General features: G+C 33.9%; 2 protein-coding genes across 6 annotated transcripts; one reads left to right on the top strand and one right to left on the bottom strand.

Annotated features, from left to right (window-relative positions):
• Positions 1-928: 928 nt before the first annotated feature.
• LOC105131947 (uncharacterized) lies at positions 929-6,978 on the bottom strand. Its single transcript, XM_011035176.1, has 7 exons — positions 6,583-6,978; positions 5,049-5,350; positions 4,731-4,921; positions 3,962-4,086; positions 3,135-3,268; positions 2,125-2,240; positions 929-1,461 (listed from the first exon to the last, which is right to left on the bottom strand). Exons 1-7 carry the CDS (start codon positions 6,838-6,840, stop codon positions 1,370-1,372), a joined length of 1,218 nt encoding a protein of 405 aa, XP_011033478.1. The 5' UTR covers positions 6,841-6,978; the 3' UTR covers positions 929-1,369.
• Positions 6,979-10,968: 3,990 nt separating this feature from the next.
• LOC105131921 (spindle/kinetochore-associated-like protein) lies at positions 10,969-15,661 on the top strand. 5 transcript variants are annotated; one of them, XM_011035166.1, is made up of 10 exons: positions 10,969-11,267; positions 11,357-11,481; positions 11,989-12,092; positions 12,179-12,254; positions 12,532-12,599; positions 13,016-13,121; positions 13,210-13,239; positions 13,510-13,623; positions 13,962-14,088; positions 15,177-15,661. In XM_011035166.1, the coding sequence occupies exons 1-9, from the start codon at positions 11,171-11,173 to the stop codon at positions 14,040-14,042; spliced, it is 801 nt and encodes a 266-aa protein (XP_011033468.1). In that variant the 5' UTR covers positions 10,969-11,170; the 3' UTR covers positions 14,043-14,088; positions 15,177-15,661. The 5 variants fall into 5 exon arrangements, with proteins under 5 accessions (XP_011033468.1, XP_011033451.1, XP_011033460.1 ...); XM_011035149.1 differs by having other exon boundaries at positions 15,195-15,660; XM_011035158.1 differs by lacking the exon at positions 15,177-15,661 and adding an exon at positions 14,282-14,558 and having other exon boundaries at positions 13,962-14,084.
• Positions 15,662-16,091: the final 430 nt, after the last annotated feature.

Genomic DNA, 16,091 nt, shown 5'->3' with positions numbered 1-16,091 from the left:
GTGGTTATATTTTTTGGATTCGAATTGTCAGGCCATCACAGTACAGTCTCAGTCATTCGGAGAGCATGATAAATTCTTATTTTACAAACAATTTATTTATTTAATACTTAAATTAAGAATGTATTTTGGCAACCGTACAAAACAGAGTTAAAGTTGAAATTACCGTGTTAATTGTCTAATCCAGGTAGGTTCTAAATAAATACGAGAACAAGAAAAACCCAGATGAGATTATTATTTTTTGTATACTTTAATTTTTAACATCAGATGATATCTGTCTGTTGTATCCATTGAAATAATTAGCCCGTGAGAGTGCAATGTCCATATCCCAAGAATAAAATGCATTCTATTGGACCTTCACGCATACAGAAGCGACCACGTCAACTGAATCTCGTCCCGCAATTATTACTTGAAATCGACGTATTACCAATTAAAATTTTATTGATTATATCATATGGATTAATTAATTGATGTATTTAATATGACCAGTAATTTCCATGCTGCCGGAAAACCAGTGCAGGAGAGGTGAACAGGAGGATAAACATGTATGAAATTCTATTTTTTCTAGCAGAAAGATCCCCGGGTTCAGGGGGCAAAAACTGGACGATCTCAGTCAGGTCACCATTCTGCAGGCTTTATAATGAAAATACAACAGAATACAAAATCTAGTTATAACTCAACTGCATCCATGGAAAACAAAGTCCTCAAAGCTGCATGATTCGCAAGTCCTACCTGGACTGATGGAGAGAAATTCTATAGGTTACGCGACAGCTAAAATTACAATGATGGCTAGCTTAGGCTCCGTGATCAATGACAATTTAGTAGAGTTCACTGTTCATATGAATAAAATGGGGAATTTTGATAAATTTGTCCATGCAGTATAACTTGATGTATCATGTACGAAATGGAAATAGTATTGGACCTCATAGAATGAATGAACTATGAACTTCATTATTGCTCAGAAATACTTGCATCAACTCTGGTGAGGGCTGCCTTGCATGAAATCAATGGGGAATGTAATTCCCAGAGGAAGGCAGCTCTATCCTAGAGATCAACATAAATCCTTGGTAATGCAGAGGTACGCAATGTATGAATAAACAGTGAAGTACAGGGAAAATTGAAACATTAGTATATAAGAAAAGCATTCTCTTGCAAGGGTTTCCAGGGAGAAATGTTGAAGAGACCTGGTAGAGTTGCAAGTTTAGCCTCATCATCCTTCTCCGAGGTTTCCAGAACAAAAATAATTTTCATCTGCCCCTCACAAATTCCTACTTTCATGTACGGGCTTCTTCATGCTCCTGGATTTCTGGAGTTAAGAAAACCTAAAAAGCTTTGGCTCTGTTCTCTTCTCTTGTGTTGATAAAAAATTATCTCAAACTCCATAAAGTGGCAGGAAGGTTTTAACAAAGGAGTACGCAAGTGCACCAGTGAAAATGTAACTGTCTGATCTGTCCAGTATCCCACCTGTGGGCAGTATCAGATGTTAGACAATCATTTGAACAAAGTTGGGGGGGGTGGGGATCAAGATCAAAAGAACAACTCAATAAAAAAAATGCATCTGTTCGAATCTCTAAGTCCAGGGATAAGATTAATGGTGCAAAATTAGATAATGAGAAATGGGCAAAATGATGTGTGCTGGGTGAAATTTTTGTTGTAAATTTAATTAAGTTAAAAAATGAACGGGCGAGATCTGCTTGCGCAGCTGCCATGAAGATAATGACCATTATAGAAATGAATCACCAAAACGAGAAGGTTCAATGTATAGGAAAACTGAAACCCTGTAAAACAATGCTGATATATGATGGTAATGACCAATTTTTAAACCATATTACAAATTACTTGAAAGAGTTGACAGGTGAAAAACTTGAGGATAGGATAAAAGGATTGGGAAATAGTGCCCAAGGGAAATTCTAGAAACAGCCAGGCAAGTAAAAAGCTAAAAGAATGATAGCTATTGAAAGACGAAGAAAAAAAACCCCCACAAAGTTGCACCAATCATCTAAATAACTCAAATAAAAGGGGTAACACAACAAAATGCAGGCAGGTAAGTTCTGCCCCTCAATAAAGAGTGAAGAAAATGAATTGGTGTCTTGTCAGATAACAAAAGCATGAGCAAAAACATATTACCATGTCCAGGTATTAATGAGCCAGAGTCCTTGACTCCTGCATCACGTTTGATCATTGACTCCGTGAGATCACCAAAAATAGATCCGAAGAAATTTAGAAACCCAAAAGCAATTGCACTGAAAGCCAATCAAGAGAAAGTCAGTTTCACATTAACAAATTCTAAAATTACCAATGATGCATATTCACATAAAAACAATATGTACAGTAAAAAGTAGTACATATTTCACCTATCTTTTATGTTGATTCAAGCTGTTCTAACGAAAGACAAAACAAAAAATTTAGCTATTATTTTCCAAGAACAAAGAAGAAGCCACAGTTTATTTTATTGACCTCTCAAGATGAGCGAATGAGATGCATATGCCAGTCAGTCATAGATAACCTCATTACATTTTCAATCTATTTAAAGATGTGCAAATGAGCTGCACATTCTAGTCAGTTGACCGATAATCTCATTACAATTAAGCTTCATGTCGTTTTGTTCATTGCCAAAAGCCATCTATATCTACCATTAATTGTTGTAAAAGAGAAGAGAATTGAACTGCCAAGACACTTTTTCTGAAACAGCAACACACCCCAACTATATGGAGGGACATAAGAAAAACATAAAATAAAGCAATAACTCATAACAAAAACAAGCCTTGCAACACTAAATTAAAATGGGAATACAAGTCTCACTCCCAAGTACCAAGAACAGTTTATTTAAGAAAGTCCACCCAACATTCCTCTAGTTCATTTGCATTGTTCATAATTTTATTTTGTGTTGGTTAGAGATTAGAAAAAATTGGGATTCCAAATAATAAATCCATGAACCTTATTCATGAACTCATATTAATCAGTGAGAAATCCATGAATAGTTATGCTGGTTAAGGTGAACCAACATTTCTGCTACATAATTGATAATTTTTATTAGCCTCCAATTCTATGGAGTTGAGACACATGAATAATGGACTGAAAAGTATAAACATGAGTGAACATACTGGTCCTGCTTTTGATCAAAGGCTAGTGAATACCTTAGCAAGGATGTTGGCCAGCAAAAAAACTTTGACAGTACCACCGAAGTGACTATACAGCCACCCAAGCCTACAATTGTTCCTTCCCATGTCTTCTTTGGACTAATTCTAGTTAGGAGTGTCCTGCCAAATGCCTGTATCGGATTAGCAAAACTATCTCATGCTGCTTTGTTGATAGGACAAGGCAGAATTTGAAAACAAATAACATTGCTAGAAACTCAGGTTCTTGAGAAAGCTCATCACATTCTTGTATCCAGCAACCTTATTAATGGAATATCAACATCTTTCTACAAAACTCAAAGACGAAAGGAGAGTAAATTCTGTGAGGATGTATGAAACATTGAAACTGACTTGCTTATTTATTTTCTGGAAAGAAGCATCACATCTTGATACTACAGCGTGTATTTATGTCTAAAAACCACTGCAAGATTTTTCTTTTCTTTTCTAATTTTTTAATGATTTACAAACTCAGTAATTCCTTGAAAACTGACTGCTTAAATCCAGAAAACAAAAGGATTCATAATTGCTAAAAGCTCAGAACTGCAGAAGCCACAACTTCAGCAAATTATGACAGAATGGCAGACTCATGAGTTTATGTTACAAGATATCCAACAAACACATGCATACAGCACTTCCATGCTTAGGTTGATTTTTAGTTATTTGAAGCATATGCACCAATATGAAAACTATAAATCAGAAGCAATCTATACTTCATGCCTTTCGAAATGGAAACTTGCATATAACACCAAATGTGCTAAATGTTAAACAATAGTTGTCCATTAACATTCTAATAGAAAATAGAACTTGGCTGAACAGCAATCCAGTACCTTGCCTCCTATAAAAGCATATGTATCGGCTGCAATGATGCTGCTCATAGAAATCAAGGTTGCTACAAGACCCACAGTCCAATGAGCTTGTCCTCCAAGAAGAACAGGCCATGTTGTTCCTATTCCTGCCAAAAATAAAAAGTACAGAATCACTTCGCTAAAAGCACCAAGTCCTAGATCAGGCCTCACATATGCATATAGGAGAACTGGGCTCACAATATGGGAATAGGTTGATTTTACGTAAAATATAGCTAGTGCTTGAGGATACTCCTAAAAAACTCAAGCGTAGAAGGAGCAGTCCATGCATTTTCCTAAGCCATATCATGCTCCATTTATAACAGGTGAGGTTGTCAATTTCCACTTGGATGCAGGCCCACAGAACCTAAAAGTCATAAATGAAAGAGAGAAAGGTTCAGGCCCCACAGACATAAACTAGTCTGACATGGGAGTCCATGAACCAAAGCCTAATGCCATACTAGCACAAAAATGTAAAATCTCCAGTTGGATGCAGACATCTCCATATTTAGATTGCTCAATAAGTTGTTTCAGTCATTATCCTCCTGTCTGGAGACTTACATTTAATGCAAGATACCATATTCATTTTCATGTGTCACAAATATCAGTAAAATAAATGGATAGTCCTTCATTCATCAGCATAGCATGTCATATGACATCTCAATTTGACAATATGGCATACACGTTCGTTATTTGATAAGCTTCCTAAAATCTAACATTATCATTACATAAGCATAACAGTGCAGCTTCTTACTTGTGTTCAAGGCAGGGGCTGCTAAACCACATCGAAGCTTCACCCAGAAACAAGGAAGATATCCACAATAAAATAGCCCAAATATAGTACTACTAAGCTGAGAAAAACGAGGATTCCCTCTCTGTAGAAGCAATGCCATTGCCACAACAAAAGCAGCAAATGTCACTGGAATATCAATCTGACCAAAATACCTGACCAAAATTTAGAAATACTAATCAGCAACTGAACAAAAAAAATTTAATACTTGCAAGAATCATACGAGTATCATAAGTTAAATGCATGTTTGAAATATAAATAAAGATACATCACGATCTTTACAATGTAAGAACAGGCATGAAAGCACAAATAACAGAGCAAACTCGTGACACATATCGAGGAGGTGGAGTCATTCCTGCAGTGATTCCACGACTTCTAACCAATTCAAAGTACTCACGCGCACCAACAAATACAACGGCAGCTAAAGCTACAGTGAAAACCCATCCTCCAGCTAATACTATGCCTCCAGCAGAAATCCCAATCCCAAGTCCAAAAATGATTCTTTTCTTCAGTTGACTTGCTTTTTGTTGAAGTTGTGAAACAGAATGCTCCTTTGCAGGTGAAATTTGATCTTTCTCAACTTCCTATAACACAAATATTTCAACAGTTCCATTTAACCTCGCAAACAAGCAATATAAGAACAAAATAAATAAATAACATGCACACAAAAGGCACTAAATTTACTTTTAAGTATCCTGAAATCCCAAATTTAATAGTTTCTTTATACCTCAGCATTTTTAACATATGTTTCTTGTAAATTGCATATTACTCTTACTTTGGATGGTGGAAGATGTGGCAAATTATGACACTTATGGAAATAGAAAACTCTTTTGTACCCAATCAATGTCCTTTTCCAATTTGAAAATTAGCACACTTGAATCTGAGAGTGATTTTGTTAATGACAGAGATGATTTTAGCAATTCCAGAAACTAGAGATTAACACCCAGGCCCCTTTATCAAGTTTATTTTTGCCTTTTTGCGGAGGCACCTCTAGCATGTAGTAAAATCGTTGGGATCCTGACAAGGATTCTAAAATGATTTTACAGCAGGAAAGACATGTGTGAGGTGTGCAAGACAATTACTATCCAAAAAATAAATTTGCAACACAGATTGCATTTATTAAAGCACTTACAATCACATGGGCAGACAGAAAATCTCATAAAACTACCAGGTCAATAAAACGGAATGCCATATATGTTACCATCCTGGAGAAATACTAGTAATAACAAACAGAACCAAAACCCTTTCAATGCTTTTCCATCAAAACTCAGAGTCATAGGAATTAGCAGAGTCTGTCACCACGTAATACTCTCCATCAGGAACAATACAGAAGTGAAAAGAACTACTAGCAACTCTTAGCACTTCCAGGTCATAAGGAAGGAGGGTATTCTTTATGTGGCATACAATAGCAATTCATTGATTAATCCGCGTGCTAACTTTAGATGTAGAAATATGAAAAAGCGCCATTTGCTGCATTTTGTTTTATTGACTTAGCAACTAGGTAGGAAGCGCGTGTGTTCTTGTCGATACAAGAAATTCCTTGATTCATCCGCTTGCTAATTTTATTGACTTAAAATTTCTGTTTCATAGCTTAACTATATTATTGCCTTGGCACCGGGCAATAGTGATGATAAGTGATTTCAGGCTCAGCTTTACTTTACATAGCAATTTTTTCCATCAAAAAACACAATACCTCACCCACTCCCACTCGTCTTCCTCGACATGACACTAATAAAGTCTAACAATTGCTAGAATAAACTTAATTACAGAATTCCCAGTTATCAATGAACGTCAGTTATAGGAACATTTTTAATACCTCTTTGCCGCTGTCTTCGTCGACGCTATCAGCCTCAGCTCTGGCCACGGACGTAATTAACCACCGCTTCGCCGTCGCCCTCTTAGCGTGAACCGGAACTGCGGTTTTGGATCCATTTAAGAGGAGATCGAAATTGAGTTTCTTTCGATTGAGAATTAGGGAATTTTTAGATAATAGAGGGCGGTGGCATGGGCAAGTTACTGACAGTACTGGTATCAAATGGAACCGCTCAATTTCTACAAACGAGGAGGACGCCATGGAAATTGGAATAATTAAAATTTTAAAGCAGAGAAAATTAAATTAGGTCAAAATTTTGTAAGCATGCTGATTTTTTTATTTTTTTTAAAGATTATATGAGGGGATATTTTGATAGAGAATAGAAATGGTGAGGCTGGCAATGTATTGGACGCGTTGTGTACTGCGCGTCGCATAGTGAAATCTAATTTTGTATAAACCTCGTAAAGATCGCCGCAGCGGGATGGTCTCTTCTGAGTCTCAAGAATTATTTCATAATTCGATGTCCTCAGAGTACTGAGGTGCTGTGCAGTAACCAAAAAAAACCAATTTTTCTTTTTTATTTTCAGTTTTCTTCATCTTTTCTAGTTTTTCTTCTTTAATAAAAATTATATTGTTTTCCATTTAGGGAAAAACAATAAAATAGAAATCCTGTTCTCATTATGTTTTTTACATTTTAAAATACACAGATATTTTTTTATTATTTATTATTATTAAAAAAAAAATTTTCACTTAATTAAATTAAATAAAAACAAGAATAAACATAACGATATAATATTTTCATTGTTAAATTGTATTGATAATAAGTTTTACTTCAACAAAATTAATTAAGATAAAATAATTTTTTAATAATTATTATTAAAAAAATATTTTTATTCAAAAATATATAAAAAAATATATCGTTTGAAACGCAAATCAAACGATATTCATTTAGAAATTCCAATCCTTCCCTACGATCAGTTATATCTTCCGTCCGAGACCACGAAACATGTTCACGAAGGTCATTTTGTTAGGACAAGAGATTGAGTCGGAAATCCGGCATGGTTTCTCCTGCTCTCCGGTGCTTCAAGATCCAGAAAACCACACAGATTAAATACTCTTTTCGACATTCCCTAAGCATGTCCAGTAAACATATCTGTGTCTGGTTAAGTGTTGGAAGTTAGAAATAATGATGAAACACTGTTACAGTAAAGAGTGATTAGTTGTCTCATGATTGGTTGCTCCAACTATTCAATTAACTTGTAAGAAATGCGATGCTAAAAATGCAAAGATTATAAAAGGCTGAAAAACTTCTCTGCTAGGCTGATGAGTGGATGTAATGACAGTTCTTCCAAGTCCATCGTTGTGATCTAACCTTGCAATCCCTCTCGTGACATAACATGATGCTTCTCTGTAAAAAAAGCTAGTCAGCATTTGACTGGTGAGATCCTAACTCATAATCGCCATGAAACTCTAAAATCGAGATAATTAATAAACTAGTCATGAACCCATATTTTTATTTTTCTTGAAACGATAACTCGTGATTAATATTTTTATTAGATTATGATCAAGGAATTCTCTTTACTGTCAAAAAGAAGATTGGATTCATGTAACTCGTAATTAAATACTTGTTGCTTATTATGTATTGCATTAGCGCAAACAAAAAAAAGGCTGTTCAAGATTGGTAAATTAAGTGAGCAGGGGCAGCTCATCACTGTCACTGTTTTCAAGCTGAGCAAGATGGTCTTCGGGAACTAAATATGAGTGTTAAACCATGTCAGCAAATACATTAGCAAAAACAATAAAAGAGTATTTGCTAATTCCATTAAAGGGCATTTAGCACTCACTCACTGTCATCATGGGATATCAACTTCCAGGATTAATCTTGCAAACAAGTGCTTTAAGTAAATTAGATTGCAGCACAGCCTCTTGATTCTGCTTTCTTTTGTTATTTATGGTGCATAGACAACACACCAAGAGAGCAAATTATCCGAAACAACACATGCACATTTACAATAATTCTTAAGGCCTTTTTTATTCAATCTTTCAATTTCTATTTGTTATTTAGAGTTAAGTTATATAACTTGAGTCACTTTATTTTTTTAATAAAAAACACATTAACACTATTTTTTTAAAAATATATATAAAAAAATTAACTTAGCATATAATGAGCCGTGGGGCACCTCTCTAATAACTAACAAAAACTTAAAGAGAAGAGGATTTTATTATATCACTTCTTATTATAATAATTTTTTTTCTTTGTTTTTTTCTATTTTAATTACATTATTTAACATTATATTTGTTGGGAATTAAATTTGTAATTTATTTTAATTTATTTTTTTATTAAATTATCATAATCACACGACTTAAACCATGAATTTAATAAGTTAAATTGGCTAACTAAAGTTTTTATTTATTTATTTATTTAATTTCATTATTCAACATTGAATTAATTGAAAATTAAGTTTCATGGCTTGTTTTGATTTTTTTATAAGGTTATCTTTGTGTCATAAGTCGGGTCATAAATTTTACAAATTAACTCGAATTGATTTGAGTAATTTTTTTAGTTATTAATTTTTTTAAAAAAATAATTTTATCTTTCAATACTAAATTGATTGAGAATTAAAATTCATAATTTATTTTAATAATTATCAAAAACTAAAAGAGAAAGGGTTTCGATGTGCCTATCTTCATTATAATAATTTTATTTTTTTTTTAATTTTAATTACATCATTTAGCATTAGGTTTATCAAGGATTAAGGTTCATTTTTTTTTTTGTAAAGTTATCTTAATTTCATGATCCAAATCATGAGTTTAGTGAGCTAACTCGAGGTTTTTTTTGCCTTTTTCTATTTTTTATTCTCAATTTTATATTTCAATATTAGACTTATCAGAAATTAAACTTTATAATTTATTTTTTATAAGGTTATTCGCTAACTCGGGCCTTCTTTTATTATTTTTTCTTTTATAAGAGAACAACCCTTATTTTTTGAAAACAAAAAAAACACCTAGCATGCCACCTATTATGACAAATAACAATTCTTTTGCTTTCTAAAATTTGACTATTATTATGGTGGTTAGAAAATAATAAGCTTGTTTTTTTATCTAAAAACTTATTTTTATTTTTTTTTAAATAGAAAATATCAAGTAACATTCTTAAAACCACTCAAGACCAATTTATTAAGAAATAAGAAACATAAAAGCAATGACAAAAATACAAAATCAGGAATCTATTTTTTGAATTTGGTATGATAAATGTTCTTTATGTTTTATATAATTCAATTATTGAATCAAAAGGCTTTTTTTATCTTTCATGGCCGATGTAATTTTTCAAGCTAGGTGAAGGCCAGAAACCATTACATTTTGCTCCTTTCATTAAATAAAACTCTTTAATACCAAACTTACTTATCTTAATTGCTGCAAATATGACAATCAATAATATTTTCTTTTCCATCATCATTTTGTAATAATTGTTTTTCAAACTTATAACTGAAAAATAAAAACTTAAAAATTAAAATGTAAATTATTGTGAATATAGAAGGAGTTATATATTTTCTTTGTGTTTTACTTTTCAGTATTCTATTTTTTTAATTTGGTACTTGTTTTTCATAATTCCAAGCCTAATTTTATCTAATGATGCTATATAAAAATTCAATTGAAAGAAGAAAATATAAAAAGAATGAAAAGTAAAGCTTTACTATTTATACGAATAAGAAAACATCATAAGAAACCCTATAACTTAGATAATTGCCCGTGAATAGAGATCGAGCAAGACTACAAGGAGTTTAGGCTCATTAAACAAAAGAACAGACTATGAACAAACATTTGCTTAGCTCGTGAGGTTGATGACCAAAATGTTGTTTTGATATTTATATTGTAAGTTCAGCTTATGTAGTTTTTAAGGGCCATACATATGTCTAGGATGATTTATGTTGAAAAAATTATATTTATTTAAATTATTGTAACTAATTTAGATAATAATGTTTTCCAAACTTTATGAAAAACAAACGACTTGGGTAATTATTTTATTTTTTTAATTGTTATTTCTTTTTTTTTTTTAAAAAAAAACCATGGGTTTGTAATTTTTTGTCTAACATTCAAGTTTTACTAGATCAGTCCGCGTATCAACAAAGCTCAAGCTTATCCATTTCCAAAATCAAATATAGTCCTCAAACCTTAAGTTTATTTTTATATTTGTCCCTCGAAAATGATTACTTGCTCTCTCCACAAATTTTCAAATATTTAATAATATTTCTCAAGTATAATGATAATTCTAACATCCTCCGCCCAAACATTTGGTCCAATAAGAAGAGTTTTCGTTAATTCAATACTACTTGACTGAGTCGGAAATTTTAATTTGATTTTGGTATACTTTTCAATATGTTTACCTGAAGAAACCCCAAATTTATAAGGAAAAAAAACATAACTAATTTTCATAAAACGGCACCCTTGACTGCGTTTATCCCAAAATTTTTGAAAACAAAACATCCATTCCCACCAAAATCATTTTTATGAAATCCTAGAAATACAAATCCAAATACTAGAGAGAGAAACGGCAAAATTATTGAAAGAAAACCTAATCCTGTAGAGAGAAATGGATGTGAAGCAAGCTGGTTCATCACTCGATTCACTGATTTCTTCATTCAATACTCGAATCGCTGAGTTACAAGAACTCGTTATTGCCCGAAACAGTGAGTCACCGAACTCGATATAAAATTCTCCTGTGACATTTTGTGTTTCATTTTCTCATACGCGGAACTGAAATTTTTTGTTCGTGCAGTGTATCCGGCGAGCAGCGTCACCGATTTGAAGGCGGTGGACACAGCATTGAAGGCGATGGAGCTGCAAGTGCAAGCTATCAAAGACCGCTTGCGTGAGGAGACCTTGGCGATCCCTAAAGCTAAAGTACTACACCTTTGCTCTGAATTCCCTGTCTTTTTTTTCAGTCAGATATTTGTTTTGTTGATTGTAAAATTGAATAACCGAAATCGAGTTTCATCTAATTAGGGCTAATCATCTAGGTTAAGTTGAATTATTTATGATTATAGTTTTTCTGCTCTGCTTGAATGTTAAGGAATCGAGAGAATTTAAGAAACATTGGAATCGTGCATGATTTCAAAAAAGAAAAAGAAAAAATATGTTTTTTGTTTTTTTGAAATTGATTTTGCTGGAAGTCATGTACGGATTAAAGAATTAATAAAAATAATAATTAATTAGGCTCAACAAAATCATTGTGGTTTATTTAAGTGGAACACAACACTATCTCGAAGAAAACAACTTGAATAAAACAGAATTTTATTGTCTCTAGGGTTATAAAATAGAGGGGGAGCTGTTTTGGTTATGTTAATCAAGCATGCGCATTTATATTTTGTGGTTGTAATTGTTTTTTGTTTTTTTGTTTTATGGATTCAGAAACTAATCGAAGCATCACTAAGGCAGCAGAAAAAATTGCAAAGTATGTCTGTACATGTGCCAGAAAGAACAACCTTCTCGAATTCGGAAATTAATAATAGAAGGTACTGGTGTTTTTATGCGTATATTACAAGTCTGCGAGTCTAAGATTTTGAGCTGCAAATGTGCTTATTTTATTATGTATTGTCAGCATTCTGCCAGAAGCATCTAATCAACTTCCTGGTTTTGGTCCATCGAAACCTGAGGAGCCTGTAGCAACACACAAGGTATGTGATTGTAATGGAAAATTTACGTTTTAATTTCAATCCCCAAATCTATGGGGATACGGATTGTTGACGTTTTGTATGGCTCAGACCAATAAATTCACTTTCATTCTCATTTTGAATTTAATGGACCTGGAAAAACTAGATGGATAATGAATAACTGAAATAAGGGGAAAATAGTTTGCAAATGTTCAGTTGCTATAATTTTCATGAATTTTTGCTGTAGCTTGAGTGCGAGGGAACTATTTAAATCACTGATCAAGATTTTGTTAAATTTCAGGAGAAAAAGGGTCGTAGCTCTCCACCATTGTGGTATATAACTGCTGCTGAGCTGGATTCCCTATCTTCGTAAGTTAATCTTTCTTTTCTTTCTAATTATATGGTTTTTCTTTGAAGAATCCATATTCCATTCATAGACTACTTACATGCCACTCAGTGCCATTCCTTGATATGTCACTCCGAGCAAGGTCTCTGTTTTGAGTCTTTTGACATGGCTCTAGCTTTCCAATGACATATCAAATTTCACACAAAACAGTAGTAGTGTATTTCTGCAAGTATAGGACTAGTGTTTACACTTATGTCTCAACTGAGTTTGAGGCGTGGCACAATCTTGGTCTGAGTACTTTTGCACAGATACTGAAACCGAGGCTAGTGTATGAGGTTTCATAACATAGATTAGCAGGGAAATGTTGGGAATGAAGAGTCCCGTCTAGCATTCATATTATAAAGCTCCCGACCAACTCCAGTGCTATTGCTGATTGCAGATACATGAGAGGAAGGCTCACCCTAGATAAGGTCAATGCAGCTATTAATGACATGGCAGCATATGCTGATTCAAATTCTCAGCTTATTACAGCCCCAAAGAAGAAGGTCTCACTTCAGCCCTTTTATCTGACTTCCATTAGTACATGCTTAATTTTGCAACTATTCTGATTTTTTCCAACTTTCCGCTGTGAAGCTGGCTGAGAATCTCTGGGAAAAAGCATTGGTAAGTGAACTTTACTGCTGGGTAGTATAACCTAAAATTTCTTTATCTATGTTCCCCTTTGAAGGTTAAACAGTTCTTTGAATAGCAGTTACCTCCTGAGTTGTTGTACGATAAGGTTTTCCTAAACTAGGAGGTGCTTAAGTAAAAAAATATGAAGAGTCAAAATTACACCATGTGTCCGTGATTTATTTCAAATAGTAGCATTGTTTTTGTATTCATAGGCAAACTGACTGTTATATGCAGTTGATTTTAGTGTCTCCTTGACAACAGGAACTAAGGGATATTGCGATGACAGAATCAATAAAGGGAAAACACTTTTTTCTTGAAACTGATATAAAAGGACCTAGCTTGAAGCTTGACAACACAGGAAAAGCGATTTTGACTGTAAGTTATTCCTCTTTTCTTTTTCATCTTTTGCTAGATAAATTTTCTACCCATAATCGAATCATGGAATACAATGACTATTTGCATCCTTAAGAAAGTCAAATAAAAGTAACTGCAGTTCCTTTTCTATATTAACTATAAATTTGTCAGATACATGGCATGAACTTTGACACGAGGTTTACTTGGCATTAGGGAAATAGATCCAAAACTTAATATTCTTGGAAACTTGTTATGCTGTTATTTTGACAGCATAAAATGGTAAACGCTGTTCAGTAGATCCATACCTGTTAAGTTCGTTTACTTGGTGAAATGTTACCCATGCATCTGGTCTTTTACAGGTTCTTCGCCACCTTGGTCGCATCAGTGAGACTCGAATTGGGCATCATCGTGTTATCATTCTTTCGAAGCCTCAAACTTGATGACATCTGAAGTATGAAACACATCATGAATATAACTTCAAGGAATGTAAGCGTGTGTTTCATATGTGAAAACATACAGAACTGTGGTCAAGGCAGGCTATGCACCGTCTATGAATAACATCTTCAGTTCCCTGCTTCTGTTGCTCATCATATTTTACAATTTCTTGAGTCTCTGGCTTCAAGAACTCTCTTGCTCGTTTCCTCTATTTTATCATTGTCTTCTTTGTTTTCATAAGCAGTTCGTGGCATGTATAGTTATAGACCCGGCTCCAGCCTCAGATCCCTACTGGCTACCAATAATTGATGTCCCTTTATCAATCCTGCGAGGCTACTGCACTTCCTGAAGCCACCTGCAGTCCTTTTCCATTTCCTTCAATGGAGAGGCCCCTATCCCATTACTGCATTGAAGGTTGTGTGAACTGATTGCAGCATTGCATTTGCTCAATTAGTTATACATGTGCTATGGATAGAATCAATTAAATCTTTCTTTGCTTTCCTTATAATAGAGTAAGTGTTCAATCGTGGTGCGTGAGAGTTGATCTAACTCTTTCACCGTTGAAAACAAAGTCTGAAAATGGTAAATATGTCATCGATAATGCCACAAATATTACAAGTCTGTATCCTTGTAGCTACATGTCACTGAAAGAAGCCAAGCATCGTTCGATCATCACCGGGTGCGGGTGCTCATATTTATTACTTCCTCTTACACTTTCTTATTTTTCTGACTTCATAGGATCCCTCAACCCTGTGAAAATACTAGAAGTCTCCTCCCTGCTGAACGCCTCACTTGGCCCTCTAACTCTCCCAAACCCATCTTGTTCACTCCCTAAAGGATGCTTTTTCTATATAAAAAAAATCATCTTAACTTAAAATTTTAAGTTGTTAAGTGAAATTTTAAAATATAATTTATATAATTTTTTAAGATATTCTCTAAGTAAAAACATTTTATATTACAAACTTATATAGGTTTATATTACTAATTTTTATTAAATAAAATAAAAATAATATGATTCCAACTCATGATTATTTAGTTAATAAAACTTTGATATTATGTCAAAGAATTAACTTAAATTTAAGTTTTTGAGTGGGATAATTCATTAACATTTTCACCTACACTTGCCGAGTCTATTGCAGGTTTTGGTCGCTTTGCAGGCAGTGGAATCAGTGAAGTTATTGAATCATGCCCTTGTGTACCCGAGTTGCTAGTATCTGACTCGGTTGTATCATCACTGGCTTTGCAATTAACTTTTTTAACTAATAAAGGATTTTGTATTGGCGTGACTCAAACCATGCTGTGCCTGATGGAAAACGCGTCCCTATGTTCATCAATGCTACGCAAAACATCAAAAAAGTAAAAACCCTTGCCCCCTGAACTAACCCCCCCTCTCAACTGTGCGGCTATCAATGTTCCTGCTGGGCTAGAGTCCGCATACTTGAACTACTGGCTAGCCACACCAGCTGCATACTTGAACTCGGTTATCAAGTGTGAATTAAATGCTAACAAATCCTGTAAACCTAACTTGGTTCGAACCGCGTTTCAGTTGCCTTGTGATGCCCTCATGTTACCAGCGGCAAGGTTGAAGCGTATCAAAAAACATTTATTCATACCAAATCCAAAAATGGATTCCTGTCCAATGGAAAATTTCCTTACTTTGTTACTTTATTTATTATTTTCTTTCTTTACTGTAAAACTATCTTCTTCTTTGTACAATCATTGAAGTATCAGCTAATTTTCTTTTACGTGCGCTCTTGTGTTGGTTTGTCTGGTGAGAGCAGTAAGAGCCGATAGCAACAAAAGGGTTTGCTTAGTGTGTTTGGCGGATTTTAGGAGTCGCTTGAACCATCAAGTTCTGCAGAGCTAAAACGCATTCTTCCCAATTGCATGGTTACGGAAGCATGACCTTTTATAGAAAAAATGGGGATGCTATTATTTCAGAGAAGCTGGTGATTTGATAAATGGATTGGACGAGGAACTTTTTCAAGGAGCAAAGGTAAGGATCGCAACGTAACCTTGTTTATTTTTGTATCTCAAAAGAGTATTTAAAAAAA

This window comes from Populus euphratica, unplaced genomic scaffold, assembly GCF_000495115.2.
Source record: "Populus euphratica unplaced genomic scaffold, PopEup_1.0 scaffold2.1, whole genome shotgun sequence".
NCBI lineage: Eukaryota > Viridiplantae > Streptophyta > Magnoliopsida > Malpighiales > Salicaceae > Populus > Populus euphratica.
Note: the sequence above shows the minus strand (reverse complement) of the source record. Positions and strands in the feature narration are given on the sequence as shown.